The 20,432-nt window shown below is 42.7% G+C and overlaps 4 protein-coding genes across 6 annotated transcripts in view; 3 read left to right on the top strand and 1 right to left on the bottom strand.

Annotated features, from left to right (window-relative positions):
* Positions 1–1,725, top strand: part of LOC115442166 (phosphatidylinositol 4-phosphate 3-kinase C2 domain-containing subunit alpha) — a 32,597-nt gene extending 30,872 nt beyond the window's left edge. For both annotated transcript variants that reach the window (XM_030167154.2, XM_030167155.2), the window contains exon 33: positions 166–1,725. In XM_030167154.2, coding sequence (XP_030023014.1) covers positions 166–429 — 264 coding nt within the window. In that variant the 3' untranslated portion in view covers positions 430–1,725. The remainder of the gene's footprint in view (positions 1–165) is intronic.
* Positions 1,722–19,758, bottom strand: LOC115442169 (lipase member I). Of its 2 annotated transcripts, XM_030167164.1 has the most exons (7): positions 19,715–19,758; positions 6,648–6,700; positions 5,610–5,782; positions 4,578–4,708; positions 3,259–3,440; positions 2,406–2,558; positions 1,722–2,088 (listed from the first exon to the last, which is right to left on the bottom strand). In XM_030167164.1, the coding sequence occupies exons 2-7, from the start codon at positions 6,655–6,657 to the stop codon at positions 1,745–1,747; spliced, it is 993 nt and encodes a 330-aa protein (XP_030023024.1). In that variant the 5' UTR covers positions 6,658–6,700; positions 19,715–19,758; the 3' UTR covers positions 1,722–1,744. The 2 variants fall into 2 exon arrangements, with proteins under 2 accessions (XP_030023024.1, XP_030023019.1); XM_030167159.2 differs by lacking the exon at positions 19,715–19,758 and having other exon boundaries at positions 6,648–6,963.
* Positions 9,231–10,538, top strand: LOC119190200 (translation initiation factor IF-2-like). The gene has a single exon (XM_037441514.1). The coding sequence runs from the start codon at positions 9,231–9,233 to the stop codon at positions 10,536–10,538; it is 1,308 nt and encodes a 435-aa protein (XP_037297411.1).
* Positions 15,272–20,432, top strand: part of LOC115442167 (heparan-alpha-glucosaminide N-acetyltransferase) — a 29,514-nt gene continuing 24,353 nt past the window's right edge. Inside the window, exon 1 of the mRNA XM_030167156.2 lies at positions 15,272–15,783. Coding sequence (XP_030023016.1) covers positions 15,589–15,783 — 195 coding nt within the window. The 5' untranslated portion in view covers positions 15,272–15,588. The remainder of the gene's footprint in view (positions 15,784–20,432) is intronic.

Raw genomic sequence — 20,432 nt, forward strand, 5'->3', positions numbered from 1 at the left:
ATAGTACTAAGTTCACGTAAAACTAATATTGAATAGGTCTTATTGAATGCTTTTTTGCAACAACCACTCAGTTACAGATAAAACAAAAAGTAACTTATCGATATAAAACATCGACTCCGGCTTTCTAGAACAGTACAGTTTGCCTTTAATATTGATTATTTCCAGGTGTACCTAGTACCGGATCCGACGAAGGAAACAAAACGTAAGACTCGCGTACTGAAGCGTAACTCACATCCATCCTTCATGGAAATGCTCGAATATCGACTACCGATAGAGGTCGTTAAGAACCGCAGCCTGCACGCAACAGTATGGCACTACGATCCCTTGCAAGAGAACCAATCGTTAGGTGGCGTTGTCATACCGTTGAATTCTTTACCTTTAAGACAGGAGACGCTCGCGTGGTACCCTCTGGAGTACATACCGAGGTAGCTACTGCTGGCCCGCTCGGCCATATGGATCACGGATTTTCTCAGGTGAAATGTAGGTCAATTATGGTAAAGAACGACGTGAGTTAGCTTACATATCTTACCCTACTGTACTCATTTTGTATCGATAAATATGAGTATTGAAAAAATATCGATATATCGTGACATGTATAAGCATTTATAAAAAGTATTCAATATCGACTACCAGTATAGTACTGCAAACATTTTGTATCGATAAATGTGATTATTGAAAAAAATATTGATATATCGATGGCATGTAACAGCATTTTTGATAAAGTATTGAATATCAAATACCAGTATATACAACGGTATTTATATTTCCATATTGGCATATCTATTCGATGATAATAGCTAGATTTTTTGTAATACTAAATTACCTCTGTAGTTGTAGCTGTATCTATGGTCAGATGTATACACAGCTTATTCATTATTTCGGGCAGCTAAGTATAAATTAAATATCGCAGTATTAACGGTGTAGCCTACAGCGGGTTGGACGTGTTAGAGTGCCAAATGTTTGCTTAAAAATATTGCGCGGAGTTTTTGGTGAAACAAGACATATCAAACGATATCTTTTGAGTGTAATGAAATATTTTACATAATAATATTGGCCATGATCGTTTTGTCTTCTATCGCCAACGTTGGACCAGACGTATACAATGTATGATCGTCACAATAGTCACATTCCAAACGAAATTGTATTGAATTTGTACTTGCTTGCTTCGTGTTGTGGTGCTTTTAAAATTTCCAATTTATTTTTTACAATATATATATATATATTCATGGTGTGTTTAGAAATAAATGAAATATTATGTTTTGATGTTTGTTTTTGAGATCTGAGTGATGCGTAACAAATGAATTATGTTGTAATTTTGTATATTGACGTTTATTTTCTATTTTGCTATATAAATTGTATTGTAATATTTAGTATTATAAAGGAGTATTGATTATTTTTAGATTAAATTATTTATTCGATGATGGATTTACAGATTGTATTTTGCAATGGTATTTGTGTAACGCGCAATTATATATATTGGTCTTATTTTGCATCAGCATCGTATATATTCTATTAAAAAGTAATATCCGGGTAAGTTATAATAAGGCTTCCATTGTTTGCTCAAACAGTCAGATCAGAGCTTATACTTATCTGTGACTTTATAACCAGCCCTTGTATATAAATTAGGTAGTTTTTGTAACTGAATAAGTCCTATGTATGACGTATCATAATAACTTCTGTTGTTTACGTTCGACACTAGAACTAAATAAATTACATGGAAAGACATTTTTTATTTTATTTAGTGTTAAATAATAAGATCCTTGTTGGGTGCTGGTTTTAGTAGGTACGTGTTGACGCCATATTTTTTCTTTTTAATTCCGTCTTCCCCGAGGTAAAAAGGCGGTACTTCTTGTGTGGGTAGGTAGTAAATTCCTGGTTTCTTGAAGTCTGTCTTTGGTCCGAGGAGGTTGGTAATGTTTTTATCGTAGCAGTCGCCGTGGCGCGCCCTGGCTACTGAATCGCACTGCACTGCAATGAATTTGTCTGGGAATATGTTGGCCAACACCCAGTACTTGGCTGCGCGAATGTGACTACAGAGTAGGAAGCAAGGCATGATGAAGTTACCGACCATGGATGGTTGGTATTCACCTGAAATATAGTAAAATATAATCATGATTCTGAAGAGACTTGAAATTGTTTACTCCTTTGTTTCGTACTGGATGCATTCTAGATTTTTTTGTGACGTACCCTGTCCTTGGGATTGCAATCTCAAATCGAAATGCTGATAACTCGGGAAAGTCTGTGATCAAGAATAGAATATTCGAGATTGCTTGACTATGTGGCATTCGAGATATCGGTAAATATGTTTAAAATTAGAACGATTCAAAAATCGATACAGTCATGGCATACCTTCACGCTGACCCCTTAACAGTCTGAACTAAGTTAAAATCGAAAAGTTGATATACCTCCATTCGCGTAAAAATCAATGTGTCCGAGCGGTTCGGCGATCCCAAACCCGTCGATGCTGGTGTGCAGTACATCCACCTTGTGAGCAACTTGCGCGTTCAGGCGCGCCGCGGGCGGCAGGTCGCGGTAGCACGGGCCCGCCGGGTCCAACCCTGGAATCACCAGAATTATTAAACTATGAATGGACGGAAGGCATACATCTTATATCCGACTTGTAGCGATCATTGAACATAACGTGAAGAACCTGCCAGAGTAACAGACTTGAGTGGCATTCTGGAAACGGTTGGCGTAATCAGCCACAAAACATAGCTGAATAAATCATAAATTCAAATCGCACATACGTTCAGTTTAATTGAAACATATTTTTTTTGTATGAAGTTCGTTTTTATTTTATTATTGTGAAGAAAAAAGGATAGAACAAAAAAGTGTGTAGGCATCGAATGTGTAGGGGATTTGAAGTTTTGAATTTGTTTAGCTACTTACGTATATTTTTATTTCTTTTGACATGTCTTACGTTTGTGACCCTGGCAAGTCTTAACTTATACAAACACACGGGACTTCTGGGAGATCGATTTAGGTGCTCGAAACCCTTAAATAATGAAGTGACCATGACGGCCAACCCATTAACGGGTTACGAGCCTCGGTTCAGGCGGTCACTGGAAGAGGATGAGACATCAACGATTAGGTCTTACGTATGTATCGTATCTTATTACGCAATTCATATTACAAATGTACAAGTAAGATAGTTCGGTATACTTTTATAGAGCGTAAAGACCGCAAAATCTTTCATAATTTAACATTATTTTCTATGTTCTGAACTAAGTTCAGAACTCTATGTCAAACAATACATACCTGTAAGTCTCAGTGGTTTTCTTCCCGTCAGTTGATGATACTTAACAGCTGCGAAAGAAGAGATATGTGCTCCCAAACTGGCTCCCACTATCTCCAGCTTATTAGATGCTAGCCCGTACTTTGTAAGAGCTGTGAGGAATACTCCAAGAAGATCGCCTAAGGGCTTTGTCAGACGAGCTGCGCTGTGAAGGAACAAAAGATTTATTCACAAAACAATGCTATGGTGGGTCTTGGAATTAGGTTAAAACGAATATTTCGCCGGCTACGACCTAGAATTATGCAGTGCCAATATATAGGATCCTAGATTCGCTACGCTTATGATTACAATTAATATTATTATTAAGGATTTTTTTAATTCCATTGAATTATATTTACCCTTTTTAACACTATATTTTTCTTTTATTTTAGGTGTAGTTTTCAGATGCTTGAACACAAATTATTAATGAATAAATAGGTTCTATCAGTGGACTATCTTAACACCTGTAAAACGCAACGGATAAGACGAGTAATAAACTTATTTATAGGTAATTATTTATCCCGTTGTAACAACTTTCATCTCTAGCTCACTTAGACTATCGCCACACCAAGAGCGAGGTATTAGACGTGATAAATTATTACAACATTCAGTTCCCAAGTATTTTATCACACATTCCTTTGTCAAACGAGATGTGAACCTCGATCTTATTCTGAATGCAACTAATGCAGAGACAAAAACGCATTAGATTTCACTGCGTTTGCATGCAACTCACACCGACATGAGACCTGCATGCACGCGTAAGATTCTGTTGTAATTGACTATGGAAATAAATTCGACGTACACTAACGCAATATCAGATCCGTACCTACCGTGAATACTAAGATATATACTGCTATTCTGTGCCGATTTTATATTTTTTATGAGGGTAGGCCATTTTATTTTCGCCGCCCCATGTAGGTAGGTTTATGTACGTATGTAGATTTCTAAAATACTTAATAATTTTCCATTTGTTTGTAATATGGAAGGCATTAATTTAAATAAACGAATGATTAATTAAATCGAATGAGCGTTCTCTGAAATCTGTCGCCCCTAAGAGGCTGCCGCCAATAGGCCGCGGCCTATACGGCCTATTTTCATATTCAGGACTGCTTCTATTAGTTAAGTAAATAAGCACTCGACGAAAGTTGTAAACAATGTTGCAATATTCATGATATACCAATTAAAGATATGTAAAAAAATCGTGGAATTAACGATTTTCATAATATATAATTAACTCGAATGTTTTTGTATTGTTTTGAAGAATAACTCTTATTGATTTATGTACTTTACAAATGACACTTACACGGGATAGCTGCGGACCAATATAGGGAACAGCTCTAACAAGATAACATTCCTTCCTCGAGCGAGGTACGGGGTGACCAGCGACCGCATTGCCAAGGAAAAAGAAGAGTCCAAGTAACCACTCACTAACACCTGCAAATGATAAAACTCTCCTGAGAAAAAATTTGGTTGCTAGTGCGCCCTTTTCCGTCTATGGGGGCAAATCCGTCCTTTTGCAATTACGGGAGTTCTAATTATAGAACAGATTTGAAAGCTATAAAGGTAAATAGGGGATTTTATTACTATTTTATTTACCTGGCTATTAAAGCTGACCTTCGTTTAGAACATCCGTAATTGCCAAAAGACGGATATGGCCCAGTAGCCGGAATAGGCCCCCCTAACTATTTAGGTTTGAATAATTTTTGTGCGTTGGGTAATAATATATAGGTGTCATTATCCCTAAAACTATAAAAAATCTGAACCTTAACAAATTATAGAAAAATCTATAGAAAGCTTGGCCAAATAGGCTGATAAATAGATATAAAAATATAATTACATTATAAAATTGAAAATGTATTACATTAGTAAATATAACCAAGATATTTACAGATGTTACGGTACATAAAATAAGTATTCAATAAAGTTACGCGTTGTCGCTCTGCGTAAAAAAATTTACCACATTACGAAATTGTGCACACTATTACTTTCCATATTATATAAACACATTTACATAATGCTAGTACTTTCAAGTGATTTAGATCATTTTTTTATCTTTAGAATAATTTCATTCCCCTTGAATTAGTCATAGTCATTTTAAAAGACATTGGTGGAAATTGTGTTGTGATTTTACATTTTATGGTTTTACATTTTAATTTTTTGGTTAGACCTATACAATATTGAAGGAAGTAATTAACCCATATACCATGTTTTCATTATGACTGTTACAACCAGGCAATTAGGTAGGTATGATATATATTGAAAATCGGAACAATAAAGATGAAAATTGGGTGAATATTTTACATTTCAAATATATTAAAAATGCAGCTGTAGATACCTGGGTTTTTGCATTTTTTAAATCCAAGTGTTTAACGACACACTCTGTCCCATTAACTAGTTTACACCTAGCCTCTGGGTAGCCGAAGAAACCAGCAGTGGGATTGATGACGACCACAGAGAGTGAATCTTTTGTATTTTCCGATAAAATAGTTTTTTTGGTCATACCCGGGCCTGGAAAGTATAATATAAATATTATTTTTCAAACATTATATCTTAATGCTAGGCCACTGCGCGGGGATTACGCAATTTATTTTACACAAAGGTTACGTTAGTAAGTTACTTATAAAGCGGGAGAATACAATAGACGGTTTAATATAGCTCAACAAGTAAATAATCTTTTTAGTTAGCCACATAAATATTTTCTTCGAAATACAGAGGGTCAAGAGGCCAACCATGCGTCGTCACGTAATAGCAGTAAGCGCGTCTAATATTTCTTTATAGTATTGATTGCAACGCGTGTATAAATTCTCCTACACGAACGTATCATTATCAGTATAATTGTGTTATATTTCTTTATGTTTTACGACTTTTTATTTTATAAAATGTTATACTGTCATTGTCCCTAAAAAAATTCTTTCTTTTGTTTGTATCTTAATGAAAGGTTGTTATTTTCATTTAACAATCAACAGCTTTATTCAGTTAATCTTTTGAACTCTAAAAGTAAGTAATCTTGAGTAGATAATTTTAGGTTTTTTACAAAAAGACGATCATTATTCAATTAATTTAGATCAGATTTATCAAAAAATTAATTTCATAGCAAACTTACTGTTCTCGACACTTTGCATTATTCTTCAATGTTATAAATAAAACTAATATTTTACGGGTGTAAATAATAGTTCAAAAGCGATGATTTAAATGATTTACCTTACACACTTATGTAGACAAGTAGTTACTTTTTAAAATTCTTTGTATGAGTGATTAAAAATAATAGTTGTGCGATAGATATTGGATGGGAATCACTCACTAGGTGAGACGTAATTTGCGCCTTCAGGAACTCTACGTAAGGTTGACAATTGCTAGATATTTTACTACTCACAGTTGGCCATCAACCCTGCGGGATATCCAGTGTCCACGGCTCCCAACACCGAACTACACATAAAAACGAGCATCAAGAACACCTCCATTACAACATTTTATATTATTAATTAAATTGCAAAGCGTGTATTTGTTAGCCAAATATTCATTGAACTAACCTAACCAATGGATAAGTGCGAAGTTTCCTTTGCTAAGAAGGTCAAGATATACCAGTTAATTAGTCCTTAGAAGTGAGGCTGCAGGATTGCGGTACTTTTAATGTGGATATAGGAACAGGTTTGACTGGGATCTAGTTAATTAAATAGCTTTTATATAGGCTCTCATAATTCTACCGTGCATCTAAGAATTTCTTTTTTTATTATTAATGATTTTACTGAAATCGGGCTTATTTTCACAAAGCAAAATGTTATTACAAAGATTGTGTTTTGCCAGCCCGCTTTGGCTACTGCCTTGTATTCCTTAATTATATCCCTAACTTAAAATGTCTCTTATTATACATTGTTTTGACGTTATTATAAGTGCAACTTTGTTCGCCTACGTGATAAATAAAGTTTTTTTTTTTTTTTAACCGTTGGGGTGTTGGAGAGGGCGAGGTTAACTAACTCGCCTCATCTAATGACTTAAAGGTATAGAATGGTTCATATTATAAATTTTATATTGATATCCACTATTTATTTATAAGACTTAGACACACGGACTGGGATAGATATCCTTTTTCAATGGGACGACTTATTTACGCCGTTGTTATCTATCTTATTTTATTATCTACTCTAGGAATTAATAGTAGAGTGTTCTCTACAAATTACAATAACTGCTGCATTTCTTGACGCCCGTAACAAGACGCCTTTCTACAGTTATTTAAGCTAATAGAAAACAAAAATATATAGGAATGATATATCCTCGGGATAAGCCTGTTGGTTGGATTTCTGTTTGCGATAACGATTGTAGAAAAACATTTTGGCTACGGTCTCTATTGCATTAAGAGTATTATAAACTATATTAATGAGTGTAATAGTTTAAATATATTTGGTGTTACTAGGGCGAGACGTTTTTACGTGCATATTTTTAGACAGGAAACCATCGCGATCTATTGGTTCTGAGTTGACTCGCTCATTTTGTCATGGGTGCGGTCATTAAATTTCAATTAGAGAGGTAAACGTTTAGGTACAAAAATTAAGTACTGTACCCGTCTGAATTGCACTGGAGTGTCGTCAAATGAATTGTATTTAAAAATGCATCAGTCTACTTGCACTTATTAAATTAAAAACAGTTCTCATACCAGTTTCTCGGTGGCGTCGCCTACATCAAATAGTTTTCTGTGAGCATCTTATTGAAAGGTTTGAGAATCATTAATTGAATTAATCAAAATTGTTTTTATTCCAGTTATTTACTTAATTAGGCCGATTTGCCGATTCATATATAGACAGATAAGAGTACCAAGTAATATTGATAATTATTGACCTGAAATTTTACCAAATATTTATTTGCTTTTATTTGATCGTACAGCCATGATCGACGTAACAATTAAGAATTTAGTTTATATTACACCTGAATAGCGATTAGCGTAGATAATATTTGGATAATTGTTTAATATGTCTAGCTAACAAGATTTCGAAAGAAATATTTAATCAATACTTTTGCAATAAATTCATGTCAAGCGTTCATTATGGGGTGCAACGCAGAAAACCTCCACGCGTGTCCGATTGCTTTCGGTCCCTTATGGATACGTCCGGGGGGAAGGTCAGTCGTCGGGCCGGTGCACCCTGGGCACAGTCAATAATCTCTCCGCGGGGGGCGGGAAAGGAGGGATTGTTGGCTGTGGCTAACTTTCTGCCGGGTGGGGCTGGGGGGGATAGCCCCTGATGGCCTCCCATATGGCGCTCTGCGCTAGCAGAGTCCATGATGGGAGGCAGGGAGAGTACGACCACGTGGTCGAGTGGGCGTGGTCGATGCGGTCCTTGCGGCACTACTGCCGCAGAGACCGCACTCAGTAGAGGTCGCTTGCCCCTGAAATAAGGGGTAAGCGAGGGAGTAGTAGCGGGCTCGGTGTTCACTAACCCTGTCACCGGGCTGGCGAAAGGGGAGTGGTCCCTCTTTCGCCGCCGCCAAATCTCGTAACCTCAAACATGATCAAGTGTCTCTGGCGTAAGCGTCAGACACACTTGATCTACGGGGAACCGAGGGTTCACTGGCTTAACTGCCTGGACCGCGAGGAAGAAATCCTCTATAAAAATTACCCCAAATCCCCAAGCGGCGGCGCACCGTGAGGGGGGGTTGTAAGCTTGGCTAATGGGTAGCTTGATTTAGTCGCTAGTGCGAACCACAGTATTTTGAGCCAGTACACAAAGTTTTTACTCGTGGGAACAAAAATGGAATCACTAATAAAAACCAAAGACGCACAGGGGGAGGAGAAAGAAGGAGCCGGGAGCAATAGGTGCCGAGGAGGCCCACGTCCCGTAGGGGACAAACAGTCCGCCGAGGAATCGCGCGGGCGATCTCCCAAGGTGGGGAACGTCCGCGTGATGAAGTCGCGGCCGAAGAGCGAACGCGGGGTGCTGGGTCAGACTCTGACTCAGCATCCAGCATGGTTAGCGGATGGAGCTCAGTCGCGGGCACCAGATCTATGGAGATCAAGACGGCAGCGGCGGAGCCATTCCGGAAGCGGATCAGGTGCAGGATCGGGGATACGTCCTCCGAGGGCGGCGGGGCAAAGGCTTCGTGCGTCGCTCCCCGGAAACGGGGCGGATCCCACTCCGCGTCTCGCGGAGCGAAGGTGAAGGGTCGGGCCCTCAAAGAAGCGAGGGACAGCGGGAAGCTCGCCGAGGAAGGGCGGCACCCGATCGCCGCACGACCTCAAAAGGCCGAGAAGAAAAGGGCCAAATTTGAGGAGGTCGTGATGGCGGCGATTGCGAGTGTCCGCCAAAAGAAATTGCGGTCCTCGAAAGAGAAGGCTGCGCAAGAGGCCGCGGCCTCCATTATGGCGGCAGCAGCGGCCACCTTCTTGGAGTCGGAACCCGAGTCGGGTAACGAGGGGATGAGGGCCGATATCGCCCGGCTATCGACGGAGGTTGAGCGTCTCTCTAGGGAGAACGCGGAACTCAAGTCCAGCCGGGCCTCAGCCCTCGTTCAGTCCTCTCGTCCTGTAGAGACGCCTCCAGAGGTGAGTGCGGTGCAGCCGGCGGACGAGCAACAACTCCTGAGCCTGATACGAGAGGGCATCCGTCAGGAGATCGGTGCCCTCTCTGCCCGGTTCGCGGTTCTGGAGGGCATTGTCCTCCGGCCACCTCTGGCGGGCTCCAAGAAGGCTGCGTCCTACGCGGCCGTCGCGGCTCCGCAACCCACGCCGGGGACGTCCGGCCCGACGAGCCAAAGCTCAGGGCCATCCACGAGGCCAACGAAGCCGTCGTCGTCGTCTCCGCCGCCTCCGCCTCCGGCCTCCCAGAGGACGCTCGCAGCAGATAAGCCCAAAAAGGCGAAGGCTGCGCGGAGAGCGGCGAAGCCGGCGGAGCTGGTAGAGAACGGCTCCCCACCTAGTCTCTTGCCTGCTGTGGATGCCGGCTGGACAGTGGTGGGGGGCCAAGAGAGACCCGACGCACGGAGCGGCGGAAGGCGCAGCGGCAGCGCGCCAAGGAGAGAGCGTCGCCAATATGCTTCGCGCCCCGAAGTCCGCAGCTGTAGTCGTCACACTACAGCCGGAAGCGGTAAAGAAGGGCGTGACGTACGCGGACCTCCTTTCCAAGGCAAAGGGGTTAATCAACCCCGCGGAGCTTTGGGATTGCTGGGGGTTGCGGTTAAGAGTAACCGCAACCGGAGCCCGAAACTCGAGCTCCCGGGAGCCAGCAGTGGCCCGGTCGCGGACGCCCTAGCTGCAAAAGCTACGGGCGGCGTTTGATGCGGCCGAGGCTAGAGTGTCCAGACCCGTAAAGAGCGTAAGCTTGCGCATATCGGGTCTGGATGACTCCGTCACGGTGGAGGAAGTGGTGGCCGCCATTGTCAGGACCACGGGATGCTCAGCTGAAGAGCTGAAGCCGGGAGCCCTACGTCCCGACTATGCGGGTATGCTGGCCATCACGGTCAGCTGCCCCGTGACGGCGGCCAAAGTGGTGGCTGAGGGCCGGAGGCTTTTGGTGGGCTGGGTGTCGGCGCAGGTTAAGCTGCTCGAGCCCCAGCCTCTGAGGTGTTACCGATGTCAGACCGGACATCACGTCGGGGTAAGGTGCACCTCGGAGGTCGACCGCAGCGCGTTGTGCTTCCGCTGCGGTCAGCCCGGTCATAAAATCGGCTCGTGCACCGCCGACAAGCCGCACTGCTTAGCCTGTGCGGCGATTGGCAAGCCAGCCGAACACCGGGCGGGGAGTAGAGCCTGCGCCGCTCCCGCCAATACCGGGGGCAAACGCCGGCCCACGGCCTCCACTGCCGCTTCCGCCGCGGCTCCCGCTAGCGCTGCCGCTGCTACTTCTGGAGAGCGCAATGGAATGCCATTAATGGCCCCATTGCGCTTTCTCCAGGCGAACATCAACCGCTGCGCCAGAGCTCAGGATCTCTTGCTCCAGAGCATGGCGCGGTGGTCGATTAATATCGCCGTGGTCTCCGAGCCGTACTTTGTCCCGCCCAGGAATGACTGGGTGGAGGACCTGAGCGGCTCGGTGGCCATCATCGCGTCGGCCGCCGCCGGTACCCTGACCCACGAGCGGGTGAAGAGGGGCCAGGGTTGTGTCGCAGCTCGGTTCGGAGGGATAGTCGTAGTGGGGTGCTACTTCTCTCCGAGCCGAACTCTCGCCGAGTTCCACAACTCCCTCAGGGAGCTGAGTGACGTCGTCGTCGAGTACGGTTCGCTTCCCGTCGTCGTGCTGGGGGACTTCAACGCCAAGAGCCAGGCTTGGGGTTCCCGGTACACGGATGTACGGGGGTGAATGGTTGAGGACTGGGCCTTGGAGGTTGGCCTGGACGTCCTCAACAAGGGTTCCGTCGCCACGTGTGTGCGGATGCGGGGTGAGTCCGTGGTGGACATTTCGTTTGCCAGCCCCGCATTGTCGCAGCGTGTTGTCGACTGGCGAGTAATGGAGGCGGTGGAGACGCTGTCGGACCACCGGTATATCCGGTTCGACGTCTCCACCGATCCCTCGAGCGCGCCAGTCCGACGGGCCCCAAGTGGTCCACGTTGGGCGTTGAGACAGCTGGACAGGGAGCTCCTCCTGGAAGCCTCCATCGTCCAGTCCTGGGTGCAAGCACCGGTCAGGCCGGACGATGTGAATAACGAGGCCGACTGGTTCCGGGAGGCTATGTCCTCTGTCTGCGACTCGACAATGCCCCGAGTCCGCCGAAGCCAAGCGCGGCGCAAGGTGTACTGGTGGTCGCGGGAGCTGGCATCGCTCCAGGCGGCGTGCTATGCCGCGCGACGCCGGTACACCAGGTACCGCCAAATCCGCATCCGGCCTGTAGATGCGGTGGCTCGAGAGGCGGAGCTATACCAGGGGTACAGAGACGCAAAGACGCTCTCTCGGGCGCGATTCTAGAGTCTAAGAATCGCGCCCACCAGGAGTTGCTGGAGTCTCTTGACGCAGACCCGTGGGGACGTCCTTACAAAATGGTGCGGAGCAAGCTCCGCATCTGGGCGCCCCTTACTGACGCAGAGTCTCCGGCAGGAACTGGTCGAGGGCGTCGTTGGCGCTCTGTTCCCTGCACTAGGGGGAGCACGCTCCTCCGCCCATGGCTCCGCCTTCGGCGGCGCCCGGCATGGACCACGACGACGACGTCACTGTTCCCGCGGTGACCGGGGTAGACTTGAGGGTGGCGGTGGCCAAGATGAAGGCCAAGAACACCGCCCCAGGGCCCGACGGCTTGCCTGGAAAAGCCTGGGTCCTGGCCTTGGGGGATCTCGGGCCTCGACTTCAGAGGTTCCTCACGGCATGTTTGGAGAGGGGCCAGTTTCCACTTCGTTGGAAGACGGGGAAACTGGTCCTCATCGCGAAGCATGGGCGCCCCGCGGACAGTCCGTCCGCATACCGGCCCATCGTCCTGCTCGACGAGGTGGGCAAGCTCTTCGAAAGAGTTATTTCAGACCGCCTCGTCGAGCACCTGACGAGGGTTGGGCCGGATCTTGCGGACAGCCAATTTGGCTTCCGCAGAGGGCGCTCTACTGTGGATGCCATCATGCGCGTGAGGTCTCTCGCGACGGGGGATGCTGTTTCCCGGGGTAGGGTCGTCTTGGCGGTGTCGCTTGAAATCGCCAATGCCTTTAATACCCTGCCCTGGAGTTGTATCAGGGAGGCACTCCGGTATCACCGGGTGCCGGCCTACCTCCGTCGCGTTGTCGGGGCCTACTTGACGGATAGGGCCGTCATTTACCCCGGTCGCCAAGGGGAATGGATCAGGCGAGAGATGTCGTGCGGTGTTCCGCAGGGTTCGGTTCTGGGGCCGCTCTTGTGGAACATCGGATACGACTGGTGCTGCGCACCGACCTCCCGAGCGGCGTCAGCGTGGTATGCTACGCTGACGACACGCTAGTTTTGGCTCACGGGGGGTCGCATCAGGCGGCGGTCGACGCGGCTACAATTGGGGTTGCGACAGTCGTTGAGAGAATCCGGCAACTGGGACTCGAGGTGGCGCTGCACAAATCCGAGGCCATGTGCTTTCATGGCCGGGGGAACGCGCCACCTCCGGGTCTCCAGATCACGGCAGGAGGGGTTCACATCGGCGTCGGGTCGACGATGAAGTACCTGGGACTCGTCCTCGACAGCCGGTGGAACTTCAAGGAGCACATCCGCCTTTTGGCTCCCAGGTTGGTAAAATTCACCTGCATAATGCGGCGTCTTTTGCCAAACCTGGGGGGGCCAAATGCTCCCTGCCGGCGGCTCTACGCAGGAGTCGTGCGGTCCATGGCCCTGTACGGTGCCCCCGTGTGGTCCGCAGCTGTGGCGCGGCGGCAAGGCCGCTTTCTGAACGCGCCACAAAGAGCGATGGCCATACGGCTGATACGGGGATACCGCACGATCTCCTGCGAGGCGGCGGGCCTCCTTGCCGGACTACCGCCATGGGGTCTCGAGGCGAAGGTCCTTGCGTCACTGTATGTGTGGCGCGGGGAGGCGCATAGCCGGGGCGTAGCTCCGCTACCGCGACAAATTGCCGCGCGGCGGACGGAGCTCCGGCAGAACCTCATGGCGGAATGGCGACAACGACTGTCGCAACCCTTGGCTGGGCACGCCACTATAGCGGCGGTAAGTCCCCTCTTCGAGGTGTGGCTGACGAGACGTCACGGCGTCCTCTCATTCCGGACGACGCAGGTACTGACCGGTCACGGCTGCTTCGGCAGGTACCTGTATCGGATCCGGGTGGAGGATACGCCCGCGTGTTTTTACTGTGCGGATCGGCCGGAGGACACGGTGGAGCATACGGTGGAGGTGTGCCCAGCTTGGGCTGAGCCCCGCCGTGTTCTCACAACGGCCATCGGTGGCGGAGACCTCTCGCGTCGGGGCCTGGTAGAAGCCATGCTCCGGGGCGAGAGAGTGGGACGCAGTCACCTCCTTCTGCGAGGACGTGATGCTCGCAAAGGAGGTGGCGGAGCGGATACGGCGCCAAAGCGCCCAACGTCCTATCCGCCACGGCAGACGCACAAGACGCGGGCGTCGAACGTCTGCTGAGGATCGTCGGCCTCCGTAGGCGCGGACCGTCGGGTGACGAGCATTGGGTAGCCCGTCGCCCGAAACACCCCAACGGCCCGTGTGTTCGGCGCGTAGTGTTCCACGCGCGCCTCGAAGAGCAGTGTCAGAGTAATTTGCGGGGCCCTTTAGGGCCGGTGCCTGCCTAGGTCTCAATGCCACCGGATCTTGGACCTAGGCACATAGGCAAAGGATGGGAACACCGTAGGTTCTTAGTCGGTAAAAGTCTGACACGCCCTCCCGCCCATCCCAAGGCGGGAGATAGTCAACTGACGATTTACCTAGGTAAAAAAAAAAAAAAAAAAAAAAAAAAGCGTTCATTATTAGAAATATAAAATCCTTGATAACACGGATAACCAATTACAGGCAAAGTTCCAGACAGACGTTAGTTAGAGTTAATCATCGAGGTAATAGACGTATCCTGCGGTTAATGCGAGATCGTTTGCAAATTGCAACGAGTTCGCGTGATGTGCACGTTGAAAATAAACTTTCGACGGTTATTTGTTTGATGGTTAAATGGTTCTTGGTTTTATGGAATGCGTGAGAAACCAACTAAATCTTCAATTTCGACGGCTCCCAAGTAAACTATCGTATCTAAAAAAATTGCGATTTACAGTTTTATAGCGTTTCGATATCTATGTACTGTAGTATGCACCTTTCAGCTTTCTCTATTTATTAACTCAGTTCCAAACCCACTAAAAAAAGTTATAAATGAAGATCTTTTAAAGGGTTTGGTAATAAACAGTACATAAATAATGAAACGTTAAAAAGTGAAAATCACTATTTTTAGATACGATAGTTTACATAGGAGCCATCGATTTATTTATTTTCTTTATCTTCTAAATAAACTATTGAAGAAAATAATCTTATGTAGAGTTTTCTGCAAATTATCTTGAGTGGGTACACATGTAAGTTCTAAAGAGGTAAATAAATTAGAGTTCAATAACTCTTATATATACTGTTATCATGTCCTTGTATTACGAAGGCTTCATCTCAGATGCTCTGGCATAACTTTCATAATATTCAAGAGCGTATTGCAGAAAGCCAATTATTTACTAATGTAACGCGGTCTTTGAGGACGGCTTGGTTTGCGACCACAGACACCGGTTTTAAACCGGCAGTGCACTCCGGCACCTCATTCAGTTCAGACGTTCACGCATTTCGCATAAAATAAAAAACGTTAAATTATAAAATGCTTGAATACGTAACGCGCGTGATTGTGTTTTAAATACTTCAACGTGAAGTAGTTAAAATATTTCGACCTTATTAACATATTTGTGAAAAATGAATGAATCTGTGGCAGTGTCGAATGACACTTGGCAATGGTACAAGGAAGTGATTTGGTCATGGATGGAAGACACCAGAGCGGAGGAGTTCGAGGGGCTAAATATGACCAAGCTGAAGATGGATCAGGCCTACATGGTCGGAGTTTCCACTAGAGACGTGTACGTGTATAGTGTTTCGGATGATTGCTTTAGAGTGAGTATCCTTGCTTTAAAAAATAACTGTTATAACGAAGGCGAAATAGGTGGGTGTTTGGATAGAGATGGATTTGGATCCAGTTTCTTTATAGGCCATCAAAACGATTGCAAACTTTAAAAGTTAGATAATCTTTTTACGGTTTTTATCGTTTTTAACCATCTCTATCAAAGTTAAGTGGTAGATTTCTGATCCCATTGCATTCATCATTATGAATATTTTTCACGTTAAGCGATAGGTTTTTATTACAATTATAAAAACACACATGGCTCGTCTGAAATTTGATAGTACAAGTCTGTTTATCAATAAAAAGCCTGTAAATCACTGCGCGTGTTTGAAATTTAAACTGCGCTTTATAAGCAAGGGGAAACTTGATGACGCATGGGTAGCGGTTTTTTTTAGTATAGGGACGCAAATTAACTTGCATCAATTAGTTTGCGTTTAGGAAGGAAGGTGTTGACTTTGTTATTAAGTTTTACGAATTTTTGGACGGCGGTCTACCCAAATTTTAAGTTTTTATTTTGTTTAGCATATTGTGTATTGTTGGATTAGTCCAATGTCTTAATAATATCTAAAGAATGACTGTTGGCTACCATGCTTTTTTTAATTTAAACCGTTGTTATTCTCAATATGGTAGAAGTGTACTTTGAATTTGTATTAAAGATATTTCTTGTTTATCATTTTTACAAATATATACTTACAGTCTGTTTAACTGTTATTGAATTGATAGTTGTGCAGATTTATATAATCATAAAAACTTCTTCACCCATATTTACCTTAAATTCAATGTTATAAAATATAATCAAGGTGATTTAGCAAGGCTAAGATGAATTTATAAAAGAGTTATTGTCAAGTCTCATAAATAATACGTGGGAAGGTCATTCACTTTGAAATATTCTTCCAAAATCATGTTACCCGAAACTCGTTCCTTGTTTTTAATGTAGATAATATGTTCTTATTTTTATATATTTAATGTAGTTATATTACAACTAACCTTCACATGGTGGCGTATTAATTTCACTTTTTAATGCGATCGACCTGTTTGTGTTGTAATTGAAATGTTATTTTACTCTTTTGAGACATGTGTGTCGTAATTTTTATTTGAACTTTATATAAATGCAATCTTAATTAAGTCAAAGTATTTTTTAATTCTAATTAGTTGCGTTATTATTTCTCTTTCTATATCGAAAATATTTTTAGTATAGCGTAAATTCTCATGCAATATATTTATGTTTTCCAGTGGGTACCTATAAGGTATTCTCGTTTTATTATTATGGCTTAAGTCAATCAATCGCGGTCTTTTTTCATTCCCGATCAAAAAACCTCTACAAAAGGCAAGTCTTTTACAATGTTTCATACTCGCATACGGGGTTATGTAGAGTTCGACAGAGGAACGCATAAATAGGTCAACGACCCGTAATATAATTATGAGTCTACTAACATTTTTCATCGTTTTAAATATTTCTTCGATACTACGGACATTCAATGCCTCATTGTCCTATTTGATATGATAATTACATTGGGTATTCACGTGTTATTCGTAAGCATATTTCAAAAGCTGATCATTATCTGATAAATATTTCATTTCTGTATGGAAAATAAGATTAACTGCAAATATTATCGAACGGTGTCAAGGTTTACAAAGTGGCACTTCACGGAATATACAAGATATTCAGATCATTTCTTTACATGAGTAGGTATAAACAATTGAATAATTATGTAAATAAAGTTATTTAGTTAGTCATAGGCTTGTCTTTTGTAGCGGATTTAAGGCGGGGTCCGAGATTCTTGTGGTTTACTGCCAAGGTCAAAGAGAAGTTAGGTAGGTTAGATTCACAAAACATTTTTTGAACTGAATGCCATTATGATACTATGATATCTATGCTGTATTAAGATACAATAATTAATTAAAATTCTGGCTCATCGGAGCCGGTTCAGCATTTTTGTTTGCTGCTAGATAAATTACGATTTGAAAGCTAGCTTTGCTTACAAACCCAATACGATAATAGTACTTAAGGCAATACTCATAAGTTTCTGTCTTTATCTAAGGGATATAATCTATGTTTAGTCAGACTCAGACGTTTGTTCAAATAGCTGCGGCTCAGTTAAATCGGGAGAGGTGCATATCTAGGATTAAATTTGCATTCTTGCTTTATCCAAGACAGGAATCTTATATGATACCGGCTATGGTTAAGGCATATTATGCGATGCTTTTATTGATATATTAACCCTGTATTATTTATTATATTATTGTTTGACACAGAAGGAAGCATTATAATTTGATCTTTCTTAATTGATTAATTAATCGATAAAAAATATTGTGTTCAATTGTAAAATATTATATTTTTGTCTTCTGCATCTGAATTTTTGGCATAGTCCAGTATAGATCTACAGATTATTCCATATTAACATTAAAAAAACTCGACCAAATACAAGTGCGATGTTAAATGACTTGGTGATAGTTTTTTGGTATCTATTAGATTTTGTCTCAACTTTGGGTATGCGATGAAAGATTGTAGTCTCCACGAGTATTATCGCGTGCAGTTAATTTTGTTCCACATGTCCGCTTTCGTGCCTGCGTAATGATTCGGAACTACTGGTCCAAATATATAGAAACAACTTTTAAGTCTGTATTGTTTTTATCTTGATTCTGCTATATTCAGAGGTTAAATTTACCGTTTTCTTCGGAGAAATAGAACGATTGAACTCAAATTTCATGAACGATTTTATGATGTATATAATTTACGATCGGGAATACTATTCGAATAAATTTTCACACTTCCTACTACATATAACTCTCATACATAAAGCCATTATATAAAAGAAAGTTTAATAAATTAAATAACTGCTAAACATTTTATGAATACAGATGATTATTTATCGTTAGAAATTTCACGGTTCGTTACCAAGCTAAAAAAATTGTTCCGATAGTAAAATACGAATTAATTTTGCATTAAAGTATATAAAGTCACATATTTTAATAAAATTATAAGGAGCAGGTACAATTGCAATTGATTCGTCATCGGATTTTCCCGGGGTAAAAAGTGTTAGGTGCGCAGTTCGTCTGTCATGTGATACTTACCTTTTTTACCTGATTCACGATAAACTAACTCATTAAATTGACGTCATACTTCATAACACGTGTAAGTAAATTGATCTGAAGCACAATTAAGGATGCATTGTGTGTTTTTAACGATATTTGTTTCAAGACATTTATTTTCTCATAAGATTAGAAAAAATCACTTGCATAGAAAATATAATCATTGAAATAAACAAATTATTTAATTAAGTTATAAGATGGTATTTGATGTATCTAAACTCTAAACTCAATGTCAAGCTAAAGCATTAGCCTATATGTGTGTGTGGGAATATAATTTTGCTTGTTAATTCTTTAGTAATTTCAATGTTCTATTAAAAATAATTCTTCAAGATATGGCTTTTTAATAATTCTTTTAATAAAATAAATAATGATTTTGTACCTTATGGCATATTTTATATAGTTGTGATACCTTAAATAAAACGTGTTTTTCCCGTAATTTGTTTATAGAAAAGTTAAATTAATGGTATTAGTCCGTCTCGTGCTATGTTTGAGACGGTCTGTATTTTTAATAAAGAGCAGCAAAAAATATTCAATTATTTTAGATACATTGATAGCCAACAAGTTCGACTGTTTTCGTTAATCTCAAAAACTACCGAACCTTTACAGTAAACCTAGTAAACTTCCTATGGTAACGAAAAAAAAGATAAAGCACTCATAATATAATTTGAATCGGATTACAAAGTGTTGTGTTAAGTGTTTTTATGCAGTGAATAATCTCTCCGCAAAACTCGGAATTAGCTTGGAGCCCCACGACGTCGATGATATAAAACGCGTCGGTCAACGGACAACTGGGTCTGATAGTAGACCTCGGCCGGTGATCGTCACTCTTACCCGGCGAGCGCCTCGCGACCAGCTGCTACGCGCCGCGAGGGTCCGCCGCGGCCTCACTACTGATCCAAGTACCTGGAAACTCCCGCCGTATCTATGTCAACGAGCACCTTACAAAATCTAACAGAGTCTTATTCAGTAAGGCACGCGCCTGCGGTTTGCAACTGAAATTCAAATATGTATGGACATCTAATGGCTCTGTTTTTTTTACTATTATTTTTTGTTACGGCTGTTTGATACTATAACATTACTCTCCAGCCGTCCTGTTGTGACTTACTGTTTTCTAATATATGCAATAATTTTAATGTGGCTGTGGTTGTACAAACAAGCATACTATTTTCTCTTATGCATAGTTCTTATAATGTACTATTTATTACGGAAACTTTTATTTATTATAATTGATAGGTTAACATGTTGCAGTGATTCTTGCTATGCTATCTCTTATTATTATTTTACAATTTACACTTGGTTCGGTACGGGTATAATTATTTTTACAAATTCTCTGAATATTTTAATATCGTGCGCTATGTTATTAACTTAAAATTAAAGCATTTATTTATTGTTACTCAAGTTAGCAATTTCAGATCTCATTTTGCGATGCTTTGTTATTTAGGTTATAACGGATACTTAGTTATACTAGAGGGCGATAAGTTACATTGTTTCAATTTATTTTTATCCTCTTTATTATCTCAGTTCATAATTAATTCTTATAAAATTTTGA

This window comes from Manduca sexta, chromosome 22 (assembly GCF_014839805.1).
Source record: "Manduca sexta isolate Smith_Timp_Sample1 chromosome 22, JHU_Msex_v1.0, whole genome shotgun sequence".
In the NCBI taxonomy this organism is placed as follows: Eukaryota; Metazoa; Arthropoda; class Insecta; order Lepidoptera; family Sphingidae; genus Manduca; species Manduca sexta.